At 39.3% G+C, this 18,410-nt stretch overlaps 1 protein-coding gene across 3 annotated transcripts in view; it reads right to left on the reverse strand.

Annotated features, from left to right (window-relative positions):
* The window catches only part of golm2 (golgi membrane protein 2), a 93,601-nt gene that overhangs the window by 3,228 nt on the left and 71,963 nt on the right, over positions 1 to 18,410 (reverse strand). Inside the window, exons 10-11 of one of the 3 annotated variants that reach the window (XM_072565335.1) lie at positions 9,325 to 9,492; positions 8,819 to 8,910 (exon numbers count right to left, since the gene is read on the reverse strand). The exons of 1 other annotated variant lie outside the window; for it this stretch is intronic. In XM_072565335.1, the coding sequence (XP_072421436.1) occupies positions 8,852 to 8,910; positions 9,325 to 9,492 (227 nt within the window). In that variant the 3' untranslated portion in view covers positions 8,819 to 8,851. The remainder of the gene's footprint in view (positions 1 to 8,818; positions 8,911 to 9,324; positions 9,493 to 18,410) is intronic. One more of the 3 variants, XM_072565337.1, reaches the window with a different exon arrangement.

Raw genomic sequence — 18,410 nt, forward strand, 5'->3', positions numbered from 1 at the left:
ATTTTCCTTCACCTTTCTGAAGATAGTAACTGAAGGCAGTAACTTGCGACTCCAATAACTTAGTTAATAACACACGAGTGTGTTTAAGTAATGTTGCAGGTAGTTAATCGAACAGATGATTCTGGCCTTAATATAAATAAAACAATAACTGCGGACACTGAAGATCCGAAACAAAGAAATTGCTGGAGAAACTCAGCAGGTCTAGCAGCATCTGGAGAAGAAGTGGAGTCACCAGAATCAAGTGACCCTTATTTAGAAGGTTCTTTAAACCAAAAAGAACAAAAAGAGAGTCCATCTTGAGACACCAATTTGATATACCGACTACAGCGTCAATGCAACTTCTGTGCATAAACTAAACCAAAACCCATCTTGCTTTCAAGGAAAAGCATCTGATAAGCATGTATCCAGTGGAAACTATTACCCTCTGAAACAACGCAACCTCTATCTTTACTCATTTTCAATTCAGGGTCTTGTTCCACACACCTATACATCTGCTTTCAAATCAGGGTGATCTTGAACTAAGTAGAAATAAGCTTACCACATTCAGGTAGTGATCTAATTAAATACAAGTGGAGCTCACAGAAGGCAAGTGACACGAGGGATTGCTACCCTGCACAAACATTCCAGCTGCTGATACCAGAGAAGAATCCAACACTAAGTCTGATTCTGAGATCAAGACTTGACAAAAGAGTAACCATAGATCTGATCCACACACCAAGTATCCTGTTGACTGGCAATGACACAAGATGGACATTGCCATGCAAAGGGTACATTTTTTGCTTGGAACAATGTACATACAACGAATGTTGCAAGCAATATGGTAAACTAATTAAAATGACTGCCTTTGTTACATTAGGAAATCACCTAGTTTTCCCCCTATCAAAACCAAAATAGGCGAAGAATAGTTTAATTTTTCAAAAATAGCAAACCAAGAATCTTGCATAACTGTATCTGTTGCAAATGTACTTGGCAATTCAGATTCAACAAATAATTGTAATTAATATACAAGGATTTAATATTTAAAGAGTTGAATCCCAATATCAGAAACAGACAAGGTGACTTCCTGTTAAGGAATTACAGCATATTTAAGAGCTCAAAGTAATAATGACCAAGTTGCAAAGCCACTGGAAATAACTGATTTAGTTGCAGTTAAACACAACATACAAACATACGAATTAAACTCAAGAGTACATCACTCAAAACCATGGTTCATCTCTGAAGTTTCCACCCATTTTTCTGTTCATCCTCCATACACTTCAACTCCCTTGTTAATCAAGAATCTAGCTACCTCTGCCTTAAAAATGTGCAATAACTCTGCCTACGACTGAGGAAGAGAGTGTGCCAAAGGCTCATGACCCTCAAACTAATTCTCATCTTAGTCTTAAATAGGATATCCCTTATTTTCAAACTGCCTCTCCTAATTCTAGTCCCTCCTATGAGGAACATCCTCAGCATTTATCTTGCCAGTCCATTCAGAACCTTAATATTTAAATAATTAAAGTCATCTCATATTCTTAACTCCATTGAACAGAGGCCCAACCTATCCAGCCTTTCCTCAAGATAAATAAACCTCTGACCCTAGGATTCAGTCAAATGACCCTTCTTTAAACTAATTTTGTCCTGTCTTAAATAAGGAGACAAAAATTGTATATAGTACCCCACGTGTCTCACTATTACCTGACAACTGCAGAAAAACATCACTACTTTCATATTGCATTCAACTGGCAGGGGCCAGTGTTCAATTCCAACCTTGGGATTCTGTCTGTATGGATTTCCTCCCAAAGTCCAAAGACATGCTAACATTCCACATCTTCCTAACCACTTGCTGTACCTGCATACTGAATTTGAGATTCATGGGTCAGTCCATCTCAGATCTCCATGCACTTTAATGTTCTATAAGCTCATCTTATTCAAATAAGGTGCTCCTTTTTATTCTTTAGTTAAGGTGGAATCAGTTGAATGAAAGATGACAAACGCTATAGTTACTCCATTGAAGTGGATGAGGAGGCTGCAGAACACAAATGCATTCACAGTAACCATTAAATTTCCTACAGCAAATTTCCACTGTCTATTCTCCATAACCAACAAATCAGATGTCTTGTCATGCAATTGGAAATGCATCTCAAGCAGTTTTGAAGTAGGACAATGGCTAGCTGCATACAACCATTGCTAGATCAAAGCAGTTTCTCTCAAGGAACCACAGATTAGAAAATCATGACTGAGTCACTAAAACATTAATTCCATGATACATTTTGAATGACACCAGGGAAATAAGAAAGGAGCACAATACATTGCAATTTAACAGCATACATTTGCCAAACAATTACTCACTTTTAGAACAGTAACCAAACAGTTAAAGAAAATACAAAAAGCCTCACAAAACACCAACAAGTCACAGGAAGCTGAACAAAGTAAAATCACCTCCTTAAATATGTTTAATATTTCTTGGAGAAAGCAATTTAGTAATGAAAAGAAATCAAACCCAACTGTAAATGACTATAATGCAAAAGAAGTGACATTTATGATAAACAAAATAAGGTTGCCCACCAGACTAAGTGGGTTAAAACAATAAATCTGCACGAATGAATGGTTCCTTACACTTGAACTTATAGGCCTCTGATCAAATCACACCAAAGATATGGTTCAACGTTTCCCATCAAAAGACATTCAAATCCTAGAAACTGCATCCAGTCATGGATCCACAGGATTGAATCAGATCAGAAAATTCAGTTCTGAAGAAATAATGGAGAAACTAGAGCTTTTTTAGGACCAAACTAAAATGTTAACTCTCCTTTTGTTCTTTCACTGAAGCTGCTCAACCTGTTGAGTGTTTTCAGCACAGTGTTTTGCATCTAAAAAGAATTGTGGCACTGTCAGCAGTGCTTTAAAATGAACTAAGAGGGTAAAGAGATAAATTATTTGAAGAGAGGCAGCATAGATGAAATTATGTTATCAGCAGGAACAGAAAGATGCTAACACATGGCACAAGCCCCACTCAACTTGGTCAGAACAGAAGCTGAAGTTGTTCTATTTCAATGTTGATATACCAGCCAGGGGTGTAGCTTTAGAATGAAAAAAGGAAGCCGGAAATTGCATTTCTAAGTCCAATTGTATTCAGTTCATTTCCCTGTCAACGATTGCATCAATGTTCCAAGTGGTTGGCTGAGAGATCTTTGAGTTTTATTTTAGGTTAAATTAAATTAAATTAACATTTCTTAACTTGTTCCAGTCAAACTATTAATTTTAAATTTTTATGAATTGTACAGAGAAGAGTTTCAAAACTAATCCATAGCACAGGGATAGTTCAAACTAAAACAGGATAACTTTCAAACTTATTAGGATTATTAGGAAGTACATCTTCTAATGATGGGTCAATAGCTTGAATTGACCTATGGGCTACAGACAACAAAGTCTTCAGAATAATTTTAGTTGTCATCTGCATCATAAAGAGGAGGAAGGGAGCAAGCATAATGAGTGTGTATATGTCAGAAGGAGGAGAGAAACCATTGGTTATTTCTTCGCTGTGAAAATAAATGGCCTTTCCCTCCTGGCAGCATGGTGGCTCAGTGGTTAGCTCTGCCTAGGGGCAGGGGCCAGTGTTCAACTTCAACCTTGGGATTCTGTCTGTATGGATTTCCTCCCAAAGTCCAAAGGATATGCAGGTTAGGTGGAATGGTCATCTTAAATTGCCCCATATCCAGGCTAGGTGGATTAGCCATGGGAAATGCAGGATCACAGGATGGATATGTGTGTATGAGATGTCTGGGTGGGATGCTGTTCAGAGGATGTGTGGACTCGGGCTAACGGCCTGCTTCCATACTGTAGAGGATTCTATGATTCCATCTAATTCATGATTCTAGAGAGAAATTTAAAGTTTTACAATATATACAGAACAGATAATAACATTTTCATCACAACCACACGATTTGTGTATGCAAAATGTAGACAATGTCAAATCCAACAATCTTTACATTATAGATACAATGTATTTCCATCCCACGAATGAATAAAAATTAAAATCTACCCATTACACTTAATGTATGAAGCAATGCTCAGCTATGTAATAAAAAATGAAAACAAATTGCTGGAAAAGCACAGGTCTGGCAGAACTGATCCAAGCAAGGGTCACTAAACCCAAAATGCCAACTGTTTTCTCTTCGCAGATGCCACCAAACCTGCTGAACTTTTCCAACAATTTTTTTTGTTTCAGAGTTCCAGCATCCACAGTTTTGTTTTTATGGGATATAAATAATTTGGTGAAACATGGTTTTTCAGCATTGAAGATATTGCACTAAAAAGAATATACTCATAAAAACATTAACGTTTGTTAAAGGTTTGTCTACATGCCACAAAAAAGGATTTTAAAAAGTCAAAAAATAAGTGACAATTTAAATAACATATCAGTAAAGACTGGACTTGACCTGGTACCATGAACTATCAGTACCAATGGTTTTTTTAAATTATCAAAACAAAATCTACAATGAGTGGGTATTAAAAAAAAATTGGAATCCAGCCACAGTAACTGGCTAATAACAATAACTATCTCGTAGCTGAACAGCAATGATACTGCCTAGCACCTAAAGATGTACACTGAGCAACATTGCGCTAAAATTAAAACAATCATAACATCACCAATCTTAAAAGCACCCAAATGGAGGCAAATTCAAATTGTTCATCAGGCTGAGCAAATGATTCATTATATAGCTACTTTTCAACTAGTTGCATGGTTAATGGTGCTTACACACTACAGTCATTAATCTCAGAATCCCTTTTTATCCACTCATTTGCAATCTACGAAAACAAATGTAAGCACTTCATAATCAAATTATGACAATTACTACATTCTGGTCACAGGATATGGTGAATTTGGTGCATTGTCATTCACTAAGATGACATGGTAATTTTTTTGAGAGGAAATCAACTTAAAATGATTATTAACCACAAATGGAGTGCTTATGATTCTCAAATTTGCCAATCTTCCTCCAACTTTCTCCCCCAGTTATTCTACTGACTCCAACATTTTATTAATTTATCTTTAACCTTGTTTGTAAGTTGAATAACTAACCAAATTAAATAGCTAACAAAACCAATGACCTAAACATTCACAATGCAAAGACAAAATTACCAAAAAGAATGACAGTGATAATTAATGTGAACGGACAATACATCAAAAGTAGTTACACTAGGAGACAGAAGAACAGTGAAAAAAATGATGCCATCATATTTTTGATGGGTTGGGACTTGCATGCAGGACTCAGAGGGAAAACAAGCCAAAAAGAGTCAAGCTCATAATACATGCAATGCAAAAGATGGCATCATGCAAGACAAAATTGAAACTAAATCTAAATGTGTTATCTGCATGACTATGTAGTTTGAATAAAAATAAACCGTTCTTCATTTGCCAGATTGGCAAACTTGCACACAATGCTACCAATTACCTAGGCAACAAAGAATTCTACTTTTTAAATGATGTGGAAATGCCGGTGTTGGACTGGGGTGTACAAAGTTAAGAATCTCACAACACTAGGTTATAGTCCAACAGGTTTAATTGGAAGCACACTAGCTTTCAGAACACTGATCCTTCATCAGGTGGTTGTGAAGGACACAATTGTAAGGCACAGAATTTATAGCAAAAGTTTACAGTGTGATGTACCTGAAATTATACATTAAAAAATACCTTGATTGTCTGTTGAGTCTTTCATCTATTCAAATACCATGATAGTTTCACTTCTTTCATGTGTAAATCACAGAACCTTTTTTTTAAAAAAAGTTTCATTCTAAGTTAACTGTAACAATTGGTGCTAGACAAGATGTTGAAGTTGTTAGCCCCGTGTTGTCTGTGCCATGATGTTTAGATTGATTCTAATCCAAAAAAGGAGATAACAAAGTTTTACATGAATTCTTGCAATTTTTGAGCAAAGTACAATGTAACTCTGCAAGTACAAATTCACTCCACAAATGTATGTGTGTGTGAGTGCGTGCGTGTGTGGGGGGGGAAGAGAGCGCGAACAAAAGAGAGAGAGCGAGCGAGCGAGAGAGCGCGCGAACATGAGAGAACGCGAGAGAGCGAGAGAGCGAGCGCGCGCGAACATGAGAGAGCATGAGAGAACGCGAGAGAGAACGCGAGAGAGAACGCGAGAGAGAACGCGAGAGAGAACGCGAGAGAGAACGCGAGAGAGAACGCGAGAGAGAACGCGAGAGAGAACGCGAGAGAGAGAGAGAGAGAGAGAGAGAGAGCGCGAACATGAGAGCACGCGAGAGAGCGCGAACGCACGCGAGAGAGCGCGAACGCACGCGAGAGAGCGCGAACGCACGCGAGAGAGCGCGAACGCACGCGAGAGAGCGCGAACGCACGCGAGAGAGCGCGAACGCACGCGAGAGAGCGCGAACGCACGCGAGAGAGCGCGAACGAGAGAGAGAGAATGAGAATGAGAATGAGAGAGAGAGAGAGAGAGAGAGAGAGAGAGAGAATGAGAATGAGAGAGAACGAGAGAGAGAATGAGAATGAGAGAGAACGAGAGAGAACGAGAACGCGAGAGAGAACGAGAACGAGAGAGAACGCGAGAGAGAACGAGAACGCGAGAGAGAGAGAGAGAGAGAATGAGAACGAGAACGAGAGAGAATGCGAGAGAGAATGAGAACGAGAACGCGAGAGAATGAGAACGAGAACGAGAGAATAAGAACGAGAACGAGAACGAATGAGAGAGAGAGAGAGAGAGAGAGAGAGAGAGAGAGAGAGAGAGAGAGAGAGAGAGAGAGAGAGAGAGAATGTGTGTGTGTGTGTGAGTGTAGACGTGCCACAGCAAGGAACCGTAATGACCTCCTCAGGAGACAGACATGTGCTGCAACCAACAGGGTACCCTTCATTGTTCAGTACTTCCCAGGATCTGAAAAACTACGCCATGCTCTTCGTGACTTGCAACACATTATCAATGAGGATGAGCACCTCGCCAAGACCTTCTCCACACCTCCACTGCTTGCCTTTGAACAACTGCCAAGCCTCAAACAGATCACTGTTCGTAGCAAGCTATCCGGCTTTCAGGACAACTCCATACAACCCTGTCATGGTAGAAGTGTCAGGGTGTGGACATGGATACCACCATTACACACGGGGACACCTCCCACCACGTACATGGCAGGTACTCATGTGACTCAGCCAATGTTGTCTATCTTATACGTTGCAGGCAAGGATGCCCTGAGGCATGATACATTGAGCAAAGGCTACAGCAACGGATGAATGGGCACCACACAACAGACAGGAGTGTCCCCTCCCAGTTGGGAACACTTCATCAGCTCAGGACATTCGACCTCAGACCTTTGGGTGATCATCCTCCAAGGCGGACTTCAGGACAGGCAGCAGCAAAAAGTGGCGGAGAAGAGGCTGATAGCCAAGTTCCACACACATAGGGAAGGCCTCAACCGAGACCATGTCACACTATAGGTGACCACCATTGCACTATACACACTGGCACAGGCACACTGACACCCTTACAGACACACACACACGCACGCATCCTCTCAGAGATTTAGGTCACTCTACACTCCCGCACATTCATATACTCTCTCTCTTACAGACACTCACAACCCTCCACCCCAGACAGACAGACAGACAGAGAGACACACTCTCACTCTCAACCCCCCCCAACCCAGACAGACATGCACACATATACGTTTGTGGGGTGAATTTGTACTTGCAGAGTTACATTGCACTTTGCTCAAAAATTGCATGAATTCATGTAAAACTTTGTTATCTCACTTTTTGGATTAGAATCAATCTAAACATCATGGCACAGACAGAACACAGAGGCCAACACCTTCAACATATTGTCTAGCTAACATCAATTGTTACAGTTAACTTGAGAATGCAACTTTTAAAAAAAGTTGTAATTCACATATGAAAGAAGTGAAATTATCATGGTCATTCGAACAGATGTAAGACTCATCAGACAATCAAGGTATTTTTCAATCTATAATTTCAGTTACATCACACTGTAAATTTTTGCTATAAATTCTGTGCCTTACAATTGTGTCCTTCATAACCACCTGAAGGAGTGGCATTCCGAAAGCTAGTGTGCTTCCAATTAAACCTGTTGGACTATAATCTGGAGTTGTGAGATTTTAACTTTGTACTTTTTAAACGTATTCTATGTGGTTGAACATAGAAAGCACTTTATTCTTCCCGCCTTTTCCTGAGCATTTTTAATAAACTTCCCAAATGGGCCATTTGGCCAATAGGGTCTACTCTACCATTTGAATAGATTTAATTTGACCTGATAATCCTACCTCCTTAATGTATCTTTGGATAACACATATACAGATCGCAGTATAGAGGCCAAGCAGGCCAATTTCCTCTTCTGTATACTGAAGATATACAAAAGGAGGCATGAGCAACTCTTGACTTTAAGTCCATCTACAAGGAAGTTTTGATCTCCCCTTGCTCCTTATTCCTTCAATGCTCACCAAATAGCCTAACTGGAATTGAGAACTTCTATTGTGGCTAACTCGAATGGTTTAACTTCACTAACTGGAACAGTTCTGTACCATTTTGCTGGCTCTAACATCTTAATGTCTGTATCACTACATATTCTCCTTTTGAGAGGATGTTATTCATGCCTCACTTTGGTAAAAACACATTGGATGCATCACAAGATAAAAAGTAACTGCTCTTCCAGGTAAGGTCGCTGCACACAAAGATGCACTTCCATTTTATGGATGTCACATTCACAGCATACAAACATACAAATTAAGAGGAGTTGGTCATTCTGCAAAGTTTTTGAAGCTAGCTTATTCCTGAAGTGAAGAGACTAAAATCAGGTACCTTAGTATATTTCCTGCCTCTTCAGCATAACGGTTAGCTTAGAGTCTGCTGTTCTTTCACTTGTTGGAAATTGGGTTGAAATTGCCCAAAAGCTCATTTTAGAAGAAAGAGAAGAAAGATTCTTTTAAAGTAGAAAAAAAATCAAACCAGCAGGCCTGAATAATCAGAAAATCAAAAGGGGTAAGAAGGTGGTTAACAGACAAGGGCACAGAGGGTTGTAAAGAAAAGTCGCTTATGAAAAATGATACTCTATTAGGGCTGACCTGCTCAACTGAAAGCAGGTTGCTCTGAGCTTGCAGATGTTTGAGATTTTGGATATTTAGAACTAGTGAGATAAAATATGCATATGGTCTAAGAATGCAAACAAAGCAACAGACTGGAAAAATACACCAGTCTGATCAAATAGTGTATGGACTTGCCCTTTGGAGCCATAAAGCAGGCATTCAGCAGATAACACACAGATTTAGCACAGCTCTCAATTTCAAGGAAATAAGGCCCAAGCTCACCTTGGACGTCTTCTTCCCCACCATCACCATCCTCTTCCTCATTGTAAGCCAATTCGGCCTGCTTGTCTGCCTCGTACTCACCCACATTACCATCATCCCCATTATAATCCGCCACTTTAGAGTCATGCTGCGGATCAGCTGGGGATTCATTTTCATCAAAGAACTGGCCTGAGAGATCCAAGTCAAAAGCGAGAGAAAGAGGGGAGGGGAAGAAAAAGAGAGACAGAAATCCACATTGAAAATGAAGAACAAAAAGAATTTTTTCCCCCTCTATAGATTCCAACAGAAGCTGAACGATCAAATTTTTTCTTTTGAAATTCCAATCCTAATCCATCAGCTTTGCTCATTAGGGCTAGAGCATGTGATACAGCATATGAAAAACCAAAAGGTTTGGCTCAATTAAAACAATAAGATGCAGAATACAATTCCTTACAACTCCTTAAACGGTTCCCATTGAATCAATAGTGTTTTAACGTGCTGGCATTGTCACCGTCAGCCCACTCAAGGGCAAGTGTTAGCTGGTTGTAATATAGCAGTTTATTGTAGTTGAGCATTATTTGAAGTTAAAGTGTTACTGAGTAGAGTGGAGTGAAAATGTACAGCAACTGTACCAGCAGCTAGAAATCAACTTCTGTCCTAGGCAGTGAGGGAACTATGCCATCAGTAGTATCTACATACACCTTGCTCCAGCACAAATCACACAACCCTAAACTGAATAGGTGTTAGAATCAAAGTTGACACTTAAAATAAGGCATAATAAATGACTTGCTAGAATTATGGTTCAAATGCTTAGACTTTTAATAGTTGTCAAAATTAGGAAAGAGAGAAGTGAAATAATTCAACCCAAAAACTTAGAACATTTGGTTTTTAAATGAAAACTGTACTCAAATCTATTTGTTACTAAATATTTGACTTAAGCTCAGAAAATAACATTTTCATCTGCTTAGTTAATTGCTGATCACGAGTTCTGGAGGAGGTGCAGATTGTTAATGAAATTTGCTCAGAATCCATTGTGTATTGCAAACAAATATGCTTTGTGTCTAGCAATTCATACTCATAACCATAGTATTCACATATGTATACCTATATATTAGTCAGCCAATTCCATATGCCACTGTACATGTCAAACAAAGAAATTACTATTATCTTCAGGTTGCTGTTTTTCTCTCAACTTTCAAAGAAAAACTTAAACAAATTAGAAACAGAAATATATGGTTATCATTTTCTGTAACTGCATCTTTTTTCTTTATCCTCATATCTTAGGTGTTTGAAATTAGAATCGCTGCATGAGTGCAGTCAACACTGAGCTAATCTCAATATATCCAAACTAGTTGATTAAAATATAGATTTTAAGGGGGCCTCACTGTACAGTGGCAATATTCCTGCCTCTGGACTAGATGTTGTGGGTTGAAGTCCTACCTCAGGTTGGGATGGCCACAGAAGTGTGTCATTACACATCCAAACAGGTTGATTAAAATAAACTTTTTTGATCTAGCCAAATGACAGGCAAGCTATTAAGATTCTTCATTTAAAAAAGCTAGATTTTGATGTACAGGTAACAGAACACAATTACTCACTTTGTCCCTTTCTCATTATACTTTTTTAAAAAAATTAAACCAATAGAAGATGACAGGTAATTGTAAGTTCCTTTCTTGCATAGACCTTTTAAAAGATCATTCTCCACATATTAAATCTCAGAAAAACTTCCAAAGTTTGTTGGCTAGCCTTTTCTGGGGCAATTTTGAGGATATTGTGCAGAAACTGGGCAGCACGGTGGCTCAGTGGTTAGCACTGCTGCCTCAGAGTGCCAGGGACCAGGGCTTGATTCCCACCTCGGGTGACTGCCTGCATGGAGTTTGCACATTCTCCCCGTGTCCACGTGGGTTTCCTTTGGCTGCTCCAGTTTCCTCCCTCAAAAGATGTGCAGATTAGGGAAATTGGCAATGCTAAATTGCCCAGCGTTCAGGGATGTGTAGGTTAGGTGCATTAGTCAGGGGTAAATGTAGAGTAATACAGTAGGGGAATGTCTCTGGATGGGTTGCTCTGTGGAAGGTCAATATGGATTTGTAGAGCCAAAATGACTTGTTTCAACATTGTAGGGATTCTATGATTCGATGAAACTACTGATAGTTGGAGTCAGTTAGCTCAGTTGATTGGACAGCCGGTTGTGATGCTGACAGCATAACCTCAACTGTGACAGGAATTGAGTCTATCATCTCAACCAGTACTGAAAAAGGCTGAGGGGATCAGAGTTAAGAGGTTCATACAAGCAGATTATAGAAAAAGATCATAAATCTGGTCTCTACAGTTCAGATAGGCAAGATGTAACGGGTGGTGTGGGACTCAGTGCTGGTACCTCCGTGCTGTTTATGTAAATTACTTGGGTGGAGGGATGGATAAGAGCTCATGCAGTGGTAGCATCCTTTCCTCTAAGCTGGAGAAAGTCAGTTCAGATTTAAATAGCTGAACTAGGAGTGATATTTCTCAGGGAAACAGGTTGAAATTTTATTTTGAGATTTGTGTTAAAGATATTTCTAACTGTCTTACAAACAAGGAGCCATTCAGTCTATCATGCCTTCTCCATCATTCTAGAAAATAGAGGCAAATCTGACCGCAGTGTCAAATCCACATTGCCATCTATCATGGTAACCTTTCAAACTTTTGCTATTAAAATATGCAAGGTCTCCACTTCCACTGCCCCTTCAGGAAGAGCTCCAAACATTCAACCCTCAAAAATGTCACCTTGTCTGTTTCAAAATGGGTGACCCTTGATTTTTAAAGAGTGATCTTTAGTTCCAGATTTTCTCCAAATACCCTCTCCACTTCTACCCTGTCAAGAACCCTCCGAGCCCTCACACGCTTTTAAACTTCAGTGGATACAAGCTCAGCCTGTTTGACTTTTCCTTACAAGTCAACACTAATTCCAGGTGTTCGTCTGGTCAACGTTCTTTAAATGACTAAATGCATTCATATCCTTCCTTAAATAAGATGACCAATACTATGCAGAATATTCCAGATGTGATCACACTAGTGCCCTGGATAAATGAAACAATCTCCATTATCACATTGTCGAACTCCACTCTCAATAAATGAAAACATTATATGATCATTCCTAATCATTTGCTGTTCACGCCCTGGGATACCCAGATTTCAATCAACCTTAAAGTTCTACAATCTCTCAACTTTTAGATAATATGCATCTTTTAATTATTCCTGCCAAAATTGACAATTTCACATTTTCCCATTCCATCTGCCAGATACTTATGCATTCAATGTAACTTTCTGCAGCATCCTTTATCTTCTTCACAACTTTCTTTCCCACCCTTGTGCCATTAGCAAATCTGGCAACTGTACTTTCTGCCCCAACTAAAAGAAAATTTCTAATCAATCTGTTCAGAAATCTTATTACACATTACGGGAGCAGATGGGACTTGAACCTGGGCCTCCTAGCTTAGAGGAAACGTTGCTACCACTGCACAAGAGCTCTTGTCCATCCCTCCACCCAAGTAATTTACATAAACAGCACTGTGGTCCCAGCACTGAGTCCCACACCACCCGTTAGATCTTGCCTATCTGAAAGAGATCCATTTATGTCTGTTCTTTGCTTGTTATCCAGCTAATCTTCTATCCATGTCACCATGTTACTACATATACCATAAGCTTTTATTTTTTGCAATATCCTTTGACATGGCATCAAATGCCTTCTCAAAATCTAAATACAGTTCATCCACTGGTTCCTCTCTTAGTATATTACCACCTCAAATAATTGCACACATTGGTGAAATATGTTTTGCCTTTCACAAAACCATGCTGACTCTGCCAGAGTACAATGAATTTAAATGCACTGCTTTAAATTCTTAAATAATCACTAACATTTTTCCATACAGCTTTGTTTTTTTTTCCAGTTTTCCCGTGATAAACTTAATGTTGTTGTTAAAACATTTACAGCCTCTTGTGAATGCTTCAGTGTCTACCCACCATGTGAACTGCAAAAATTAAATCACATGATTATATGAAGCCAGGTTTCATTCTGAGATCGGATATGTCCAGCATTGCCATCAGCTGGGATCATAATGGCACAGACTACAACAGTTAACTATCATGATCGCAAGCTTCAGTCTTACACAGTGTTTTCTCTCATTTTCAAGATTTCTATAACTACAAACTTCATTAAGACTGACTTTACTTCCAGGTTGCTGAAAATTAATTCCCAGATCAGATATTCTGTGAATGCTTTCAATGCTAAGCTTGATAGAGAAAGCTGTATAATCAGTTCCATTTACAATAGAGCAAACCTATTAACCAGCATCTATGGGACCAGGAGTGTGCCAGTTGATAAATATTCCAGTTCATCAAGACAACCACAATCAATGTAAGAACACACACTAAGTAATAGAAACGTAATGAAGAGGGTATACTCACTGTTATACTTTATTTACAGCATAAATCACAAATAATGCAACTTTGCCTTAGAACTTATTGGCAGATTCGCAGCTTCAACTGATGACTGACGACATGGAGATCGCAATAATACAGCAAACATTCAGTGTATCACATACATAATTCCTGCTGATTTATCAAGAATGTCAGTTCATAAGATGCCGGTTGAAATAATTTTTGCTATACTAAAATTCTTGGGTCTGTGTATCTTTCTTTGCTACTTTACAAGTTGAAGCTTTTTTAAAACCTACTTTGATAATGGAAAATTATTTTTATTTCTATAGGGAGACAGTGGTATTGGTGCAAGAGGGAGTATGTAATTAGTTAACATAGGCATATTCCACTGTTATGCATACAGGAATTTGCAGTGAAGCTATAAAAATGACAGAATTTAACAACTTTAAAAATAGGTGGAAATTACAGCTGCCACCCCTCAATTATTTCCTGGTCTCTAAACTTGCTTCATCTGATGTCAATACTTTGTCTGGACTTTCAATACGAGACAAAATGGATCAACCATGCTGATTAGGTTCCCAAATAAAAATTCTCACACCCAAGCTGTAACTACTGCATTTCCACCAGTCAATAACTGCAGACCAAGAAGGTGCAACCACAGTTTGACAAGTTTATACAGACAATATCCATTATAAATGTCAGCATTGAAATTTACAAAAACAAATAAGGATAGAATACATATCGTTAAAAATTAAAATCACAATTTTAAGCCCAGATCCAATTATTGCCAAAAACTTTTAATCCTGCATGATCTGAAGACTATTTCTGATCAACTCATGTACAACGCCCCAGGAAACAGATTACCTCACAGACTTGTACACATCGTGCAATTCATTTTTCCAGTAACATTTTCTTGTTCTCATTCATCATGATTAAACTAAAATTTTATTGCATAATGATTGAAATCTGTTGCTGAGTTTCAATGCATTGCAAATTCATTTGAGACCTCCGTGCTATGGAGAGTCAAAAAGGATGATGCTGGAAAAGCACAGCAGGTCAGGCAGTATCTGAGGAGCAGGACAGTCAATGTTTTGGGCATAAGCCCTTCATCAGGAATGCCCAAAATATTAACTCTCCTGCTCCTCGGATGCTGCCTGACCTGCTGTGCTTTTCCAGCACCACCCTTTTTGACTTATTCTCCAGCACTTGCAGTTCTCACTTTCTTCTCATTGCTATGTATCCATGAAAGAATGTCACAACTGAAATGTATATAAATCCACATTCTATTTATGAAACATCCCAAGCTGATTTACCCATTTATGCAAATAGCCAGAAACTCTTCACTAACCACCTTTTCACAAAACACCTATGTAACAAGATGACCTGAAAAACAAACTATTCAGACCCTCTTGCCTGCAAGTTTAAAACAGGCCATTGTTGATCATTATGCTAACTCCAACTGCATGTTTGTAACTAATTTGCAAACCCATTGGAACTTATTAGCTCAGAGTTACAATATCATAGAAGCAGAGGTAATCTTAAAAATACCCTCACTTCAGTCTTTCACAGCCTGGAAACTATGGAGAGAAACTCATTGGTTATAATACAATTTGTCTCAACAGTTGCTGGTTCTACATTTTTAAGATGCAGTTATTGGGTATTAATAGGAAGGTTACAAAATTCTTCAAAACAGCAATAACAGTCAAAAAGATCAAGCTACTGTGCAGTAGAAAGTGTGATCTGGCACAAAACCAAAACATCAATTGTGTAACTTAGTCCTCCCCATTTTAACAGGGGTCATGATTCGCCAACTGGGTTGTTCAATGCAACCTGATCTATAGTTGCCCCAGGATTTTGTCTGAACACGGCTGTGAAAATTACTGTCAAAAGAAAGGTTCTCAATGAAATAGGCAACATACTAATAGTGAAGCAAGTTACCTATCTGGCAATGCATCCAAGTTTGTCTACTACAGCCTCCATTATTGCCAGGAGTAAACAGCTCAAAGTTCCTGCTCGAGGGAAACACAGCACTACCCCAATTTACAGAACAGTTACCACCGTTTGGTGACTACTGAGGACAGTCACACAACCTCTCAAGCTTGTTCAGTCATTCAATGAGATTGTTGATCTGTACTCAACTCCATCTAGTTGCGGTGGTTCTGTATTTTGTACCCTTGCTTGGGAAATTCTACATTCACTAAATTAAAGTGACCGAGCATCAACTATTACTGAGAGGGGTGGTTTCACACATCTACTACCTATCGTGTAGGTGGGGGAAAACAAAACAAAAAAAAATGCTCAACTCTCTCCATTTGGCTCCAAATTTAAGCTTTAGTTCCCTTCTGCAAGGCTCACCCGAGCAGAAGTTGTTTCTCTTTATCTTCCTTTCATTTATTTTTAAAATTCTAAAAAGTCTCAAATCATCCTTTACTCTACCTTCTATGGAATATCTGGCTACTTAAATTTCAATGCATATCCACTCCTTCCATCTGGAAGCACTTTGGTGAATCTATGACTTAACAAAAGAAATTTTTTTTAATATAAAGAACTGCCCAGCTCAACAGAAAAGACTCCAGATGTGGACAAATCAGGATTTTCTTTAGTTGCAATAAAATTGCCTCTCAAGATAACGAAAAATAGAACATTAAGAGATCAACATCTCATTAACCTTTGATTATTTATAGTTCTTGATAAAAGTGATCCATGTGCAAGGAGACAAATCTCCTGCAATTCCATTGTTCTTTAGCTTATGGGTTTTAAAGTACAATTTTCAGAATATTCAGATCGATCCTCTTCAGATACAAAATGGAAGACTCAACCATTTCGACCTGTACAAGGACGACAGATCGCACCTGAAATGGAAGGGGACTAATACCCTGGCAGGGAGATTTGCTAGAGCTGCTCAGAACGATTTAAACTATTAAAGGTGGGAGGGGAACACCCAGGGAGATAGTGAGGAAAGAGACCAACATGAGACTGGTACAGTTGATAAAAGAAGCAAGTCAGTCAAGGCAGACAAGGACAGAGAACAAGGTAGGGCTGATAAATCCAACTGCATTTATTTCAATGCAAGGGGCCTAACAGGGAAGGCAGATGAACTCAGGGCATGGTTAGGAACATGGGACTGGGATATCATAGCAATTACAGAATTGTGGCTCAGGAATGGACAGGATTGCAGCTTAATGTTCCAGGATACAAATGCTACAGGAAGGACAGAAAGTCAGGCGAGAGAGGAGGGGGAGTAGCATTTTGATAAGGGATAGCGTTACACTTGTACTGAGGGAGGATACTCCTGGAAATACATGCAGAGAAGTTATTTGGGTGGAACTGAGAAGAAAGAAAGGGATGATCACCTTATCGGAATTATATTATAGACCCTCTAATAGTCAGCAGGAAACTGAGAAACAAATTTGTAAGGAGATCTCACTTATCGAAGAATAATAGGGTGGTTACGGTAGGGGATCTTAATTTTCCAAACATTGACTGGGACTGCCATAGTGTTAATGGTTTAGATAGAGAGGAATTTAAGTGTGTACGGGAATATTTTCTGACTCAATATGTGGATTACTGTTACAGATTAGGCCAGACCACTCAAAACATTCTTAAGGAGGCAGCCCCAGACCATAACTGTGCAACTTGTTTCAGTAAGTTAGTGAAAATTACCCGGAGTAAGATAGCTACATAGACTACTAGATTTTAAAACAGAAAAATGTATTCACAAAACTACACAATGAAACAACAGAATAAAGAACCCCTACAGAACTCTGCCTATCCAACTGGAATTAATTATGCTGTTCAGAGTATATGCAATAGTCCCAATAAGCAAACTCCCTATACAGGGAGGGGGAAGAGGGGGTAAAAAGAGCATGCCAGAAAAAAAAGGAGAGACAGACAGACAGACAGACAGACAGACAGACAGACAGACAGACAGAGAGACAGACAGAGAGACAGACAGAGAGACAGACAGAGAGACAGACAGAGAGACAGACAGAGAGACAGAGAGACAGAGAGAGAGACAGAGAGAGAGACAGAGAGAGAGACAGAGAGACAGACAGAGAGAGAGACAGAGAGACAGACAGAGAGACAGAGAGACAGAGAGACAGAGACAGACAGAGACAGAGAGACAGAGACAGACAGAGAGACAGACAGAGAGACAGACAGAGAGACAGACAGAGAGACAGACAGAGAGACAGACAGAGAGACAGACAGAGAGACAGACAGAGAGACAGACAGAGAGACAGACAGAGAGACAGACAGAGAGACAGACAGAGAGACAGACAGAGAGACAGACAGAGAGACAGACAGAGAGACAGACAGAGAGACATTCTGCAAAGCTCCCTTTGAACCTCTCACCAGGTCAGATTGAACTAAAATTGCTTAGTTCAGGTCAGCTGGAGAGCTGACTACTCCCCTTTCATTATACAGTTGGCCTGAAGTCTCAATTGTCTACATATAAACAAAAGGCCCCTCAATATAGATTTCATTTCCGTACCAAACCAGACTGATTAGAGCCTGGCCCAGTTTATTGCCCGTCTTGAAAAAGAAATCAAGGACAGAGCCTCCTTAAGCCAGGATCAGCTTTTAGAAAAAGGGACAGCTTGTGACAGTACCAACTAGAGAAGGTGCAAAACTTGTGCTATTCCTGGGAAATAAGGCAGAGCAGGTGACTGAGGTGTTAAGTAGAGGAGCAC

The sequence above is a fragment of the Chiloscyllium punctatum genome, chromosome 48 (assembly GCF_047496795.1).
Source record: "Chiloscyllium punctatum isolate Juve2018m chromosome 48, sChiPun1.3, whole genome shotgun sequence".
In the NCBI taxonomy this organism is placed as follows: domain Eukaryota; kingdom Metazoa; phylum Chordata; class Chondrichthyes; order Orectolobiformes; family Hemiscylliidae; genus Chiloscyllium; species Chiloscyllium punctatum.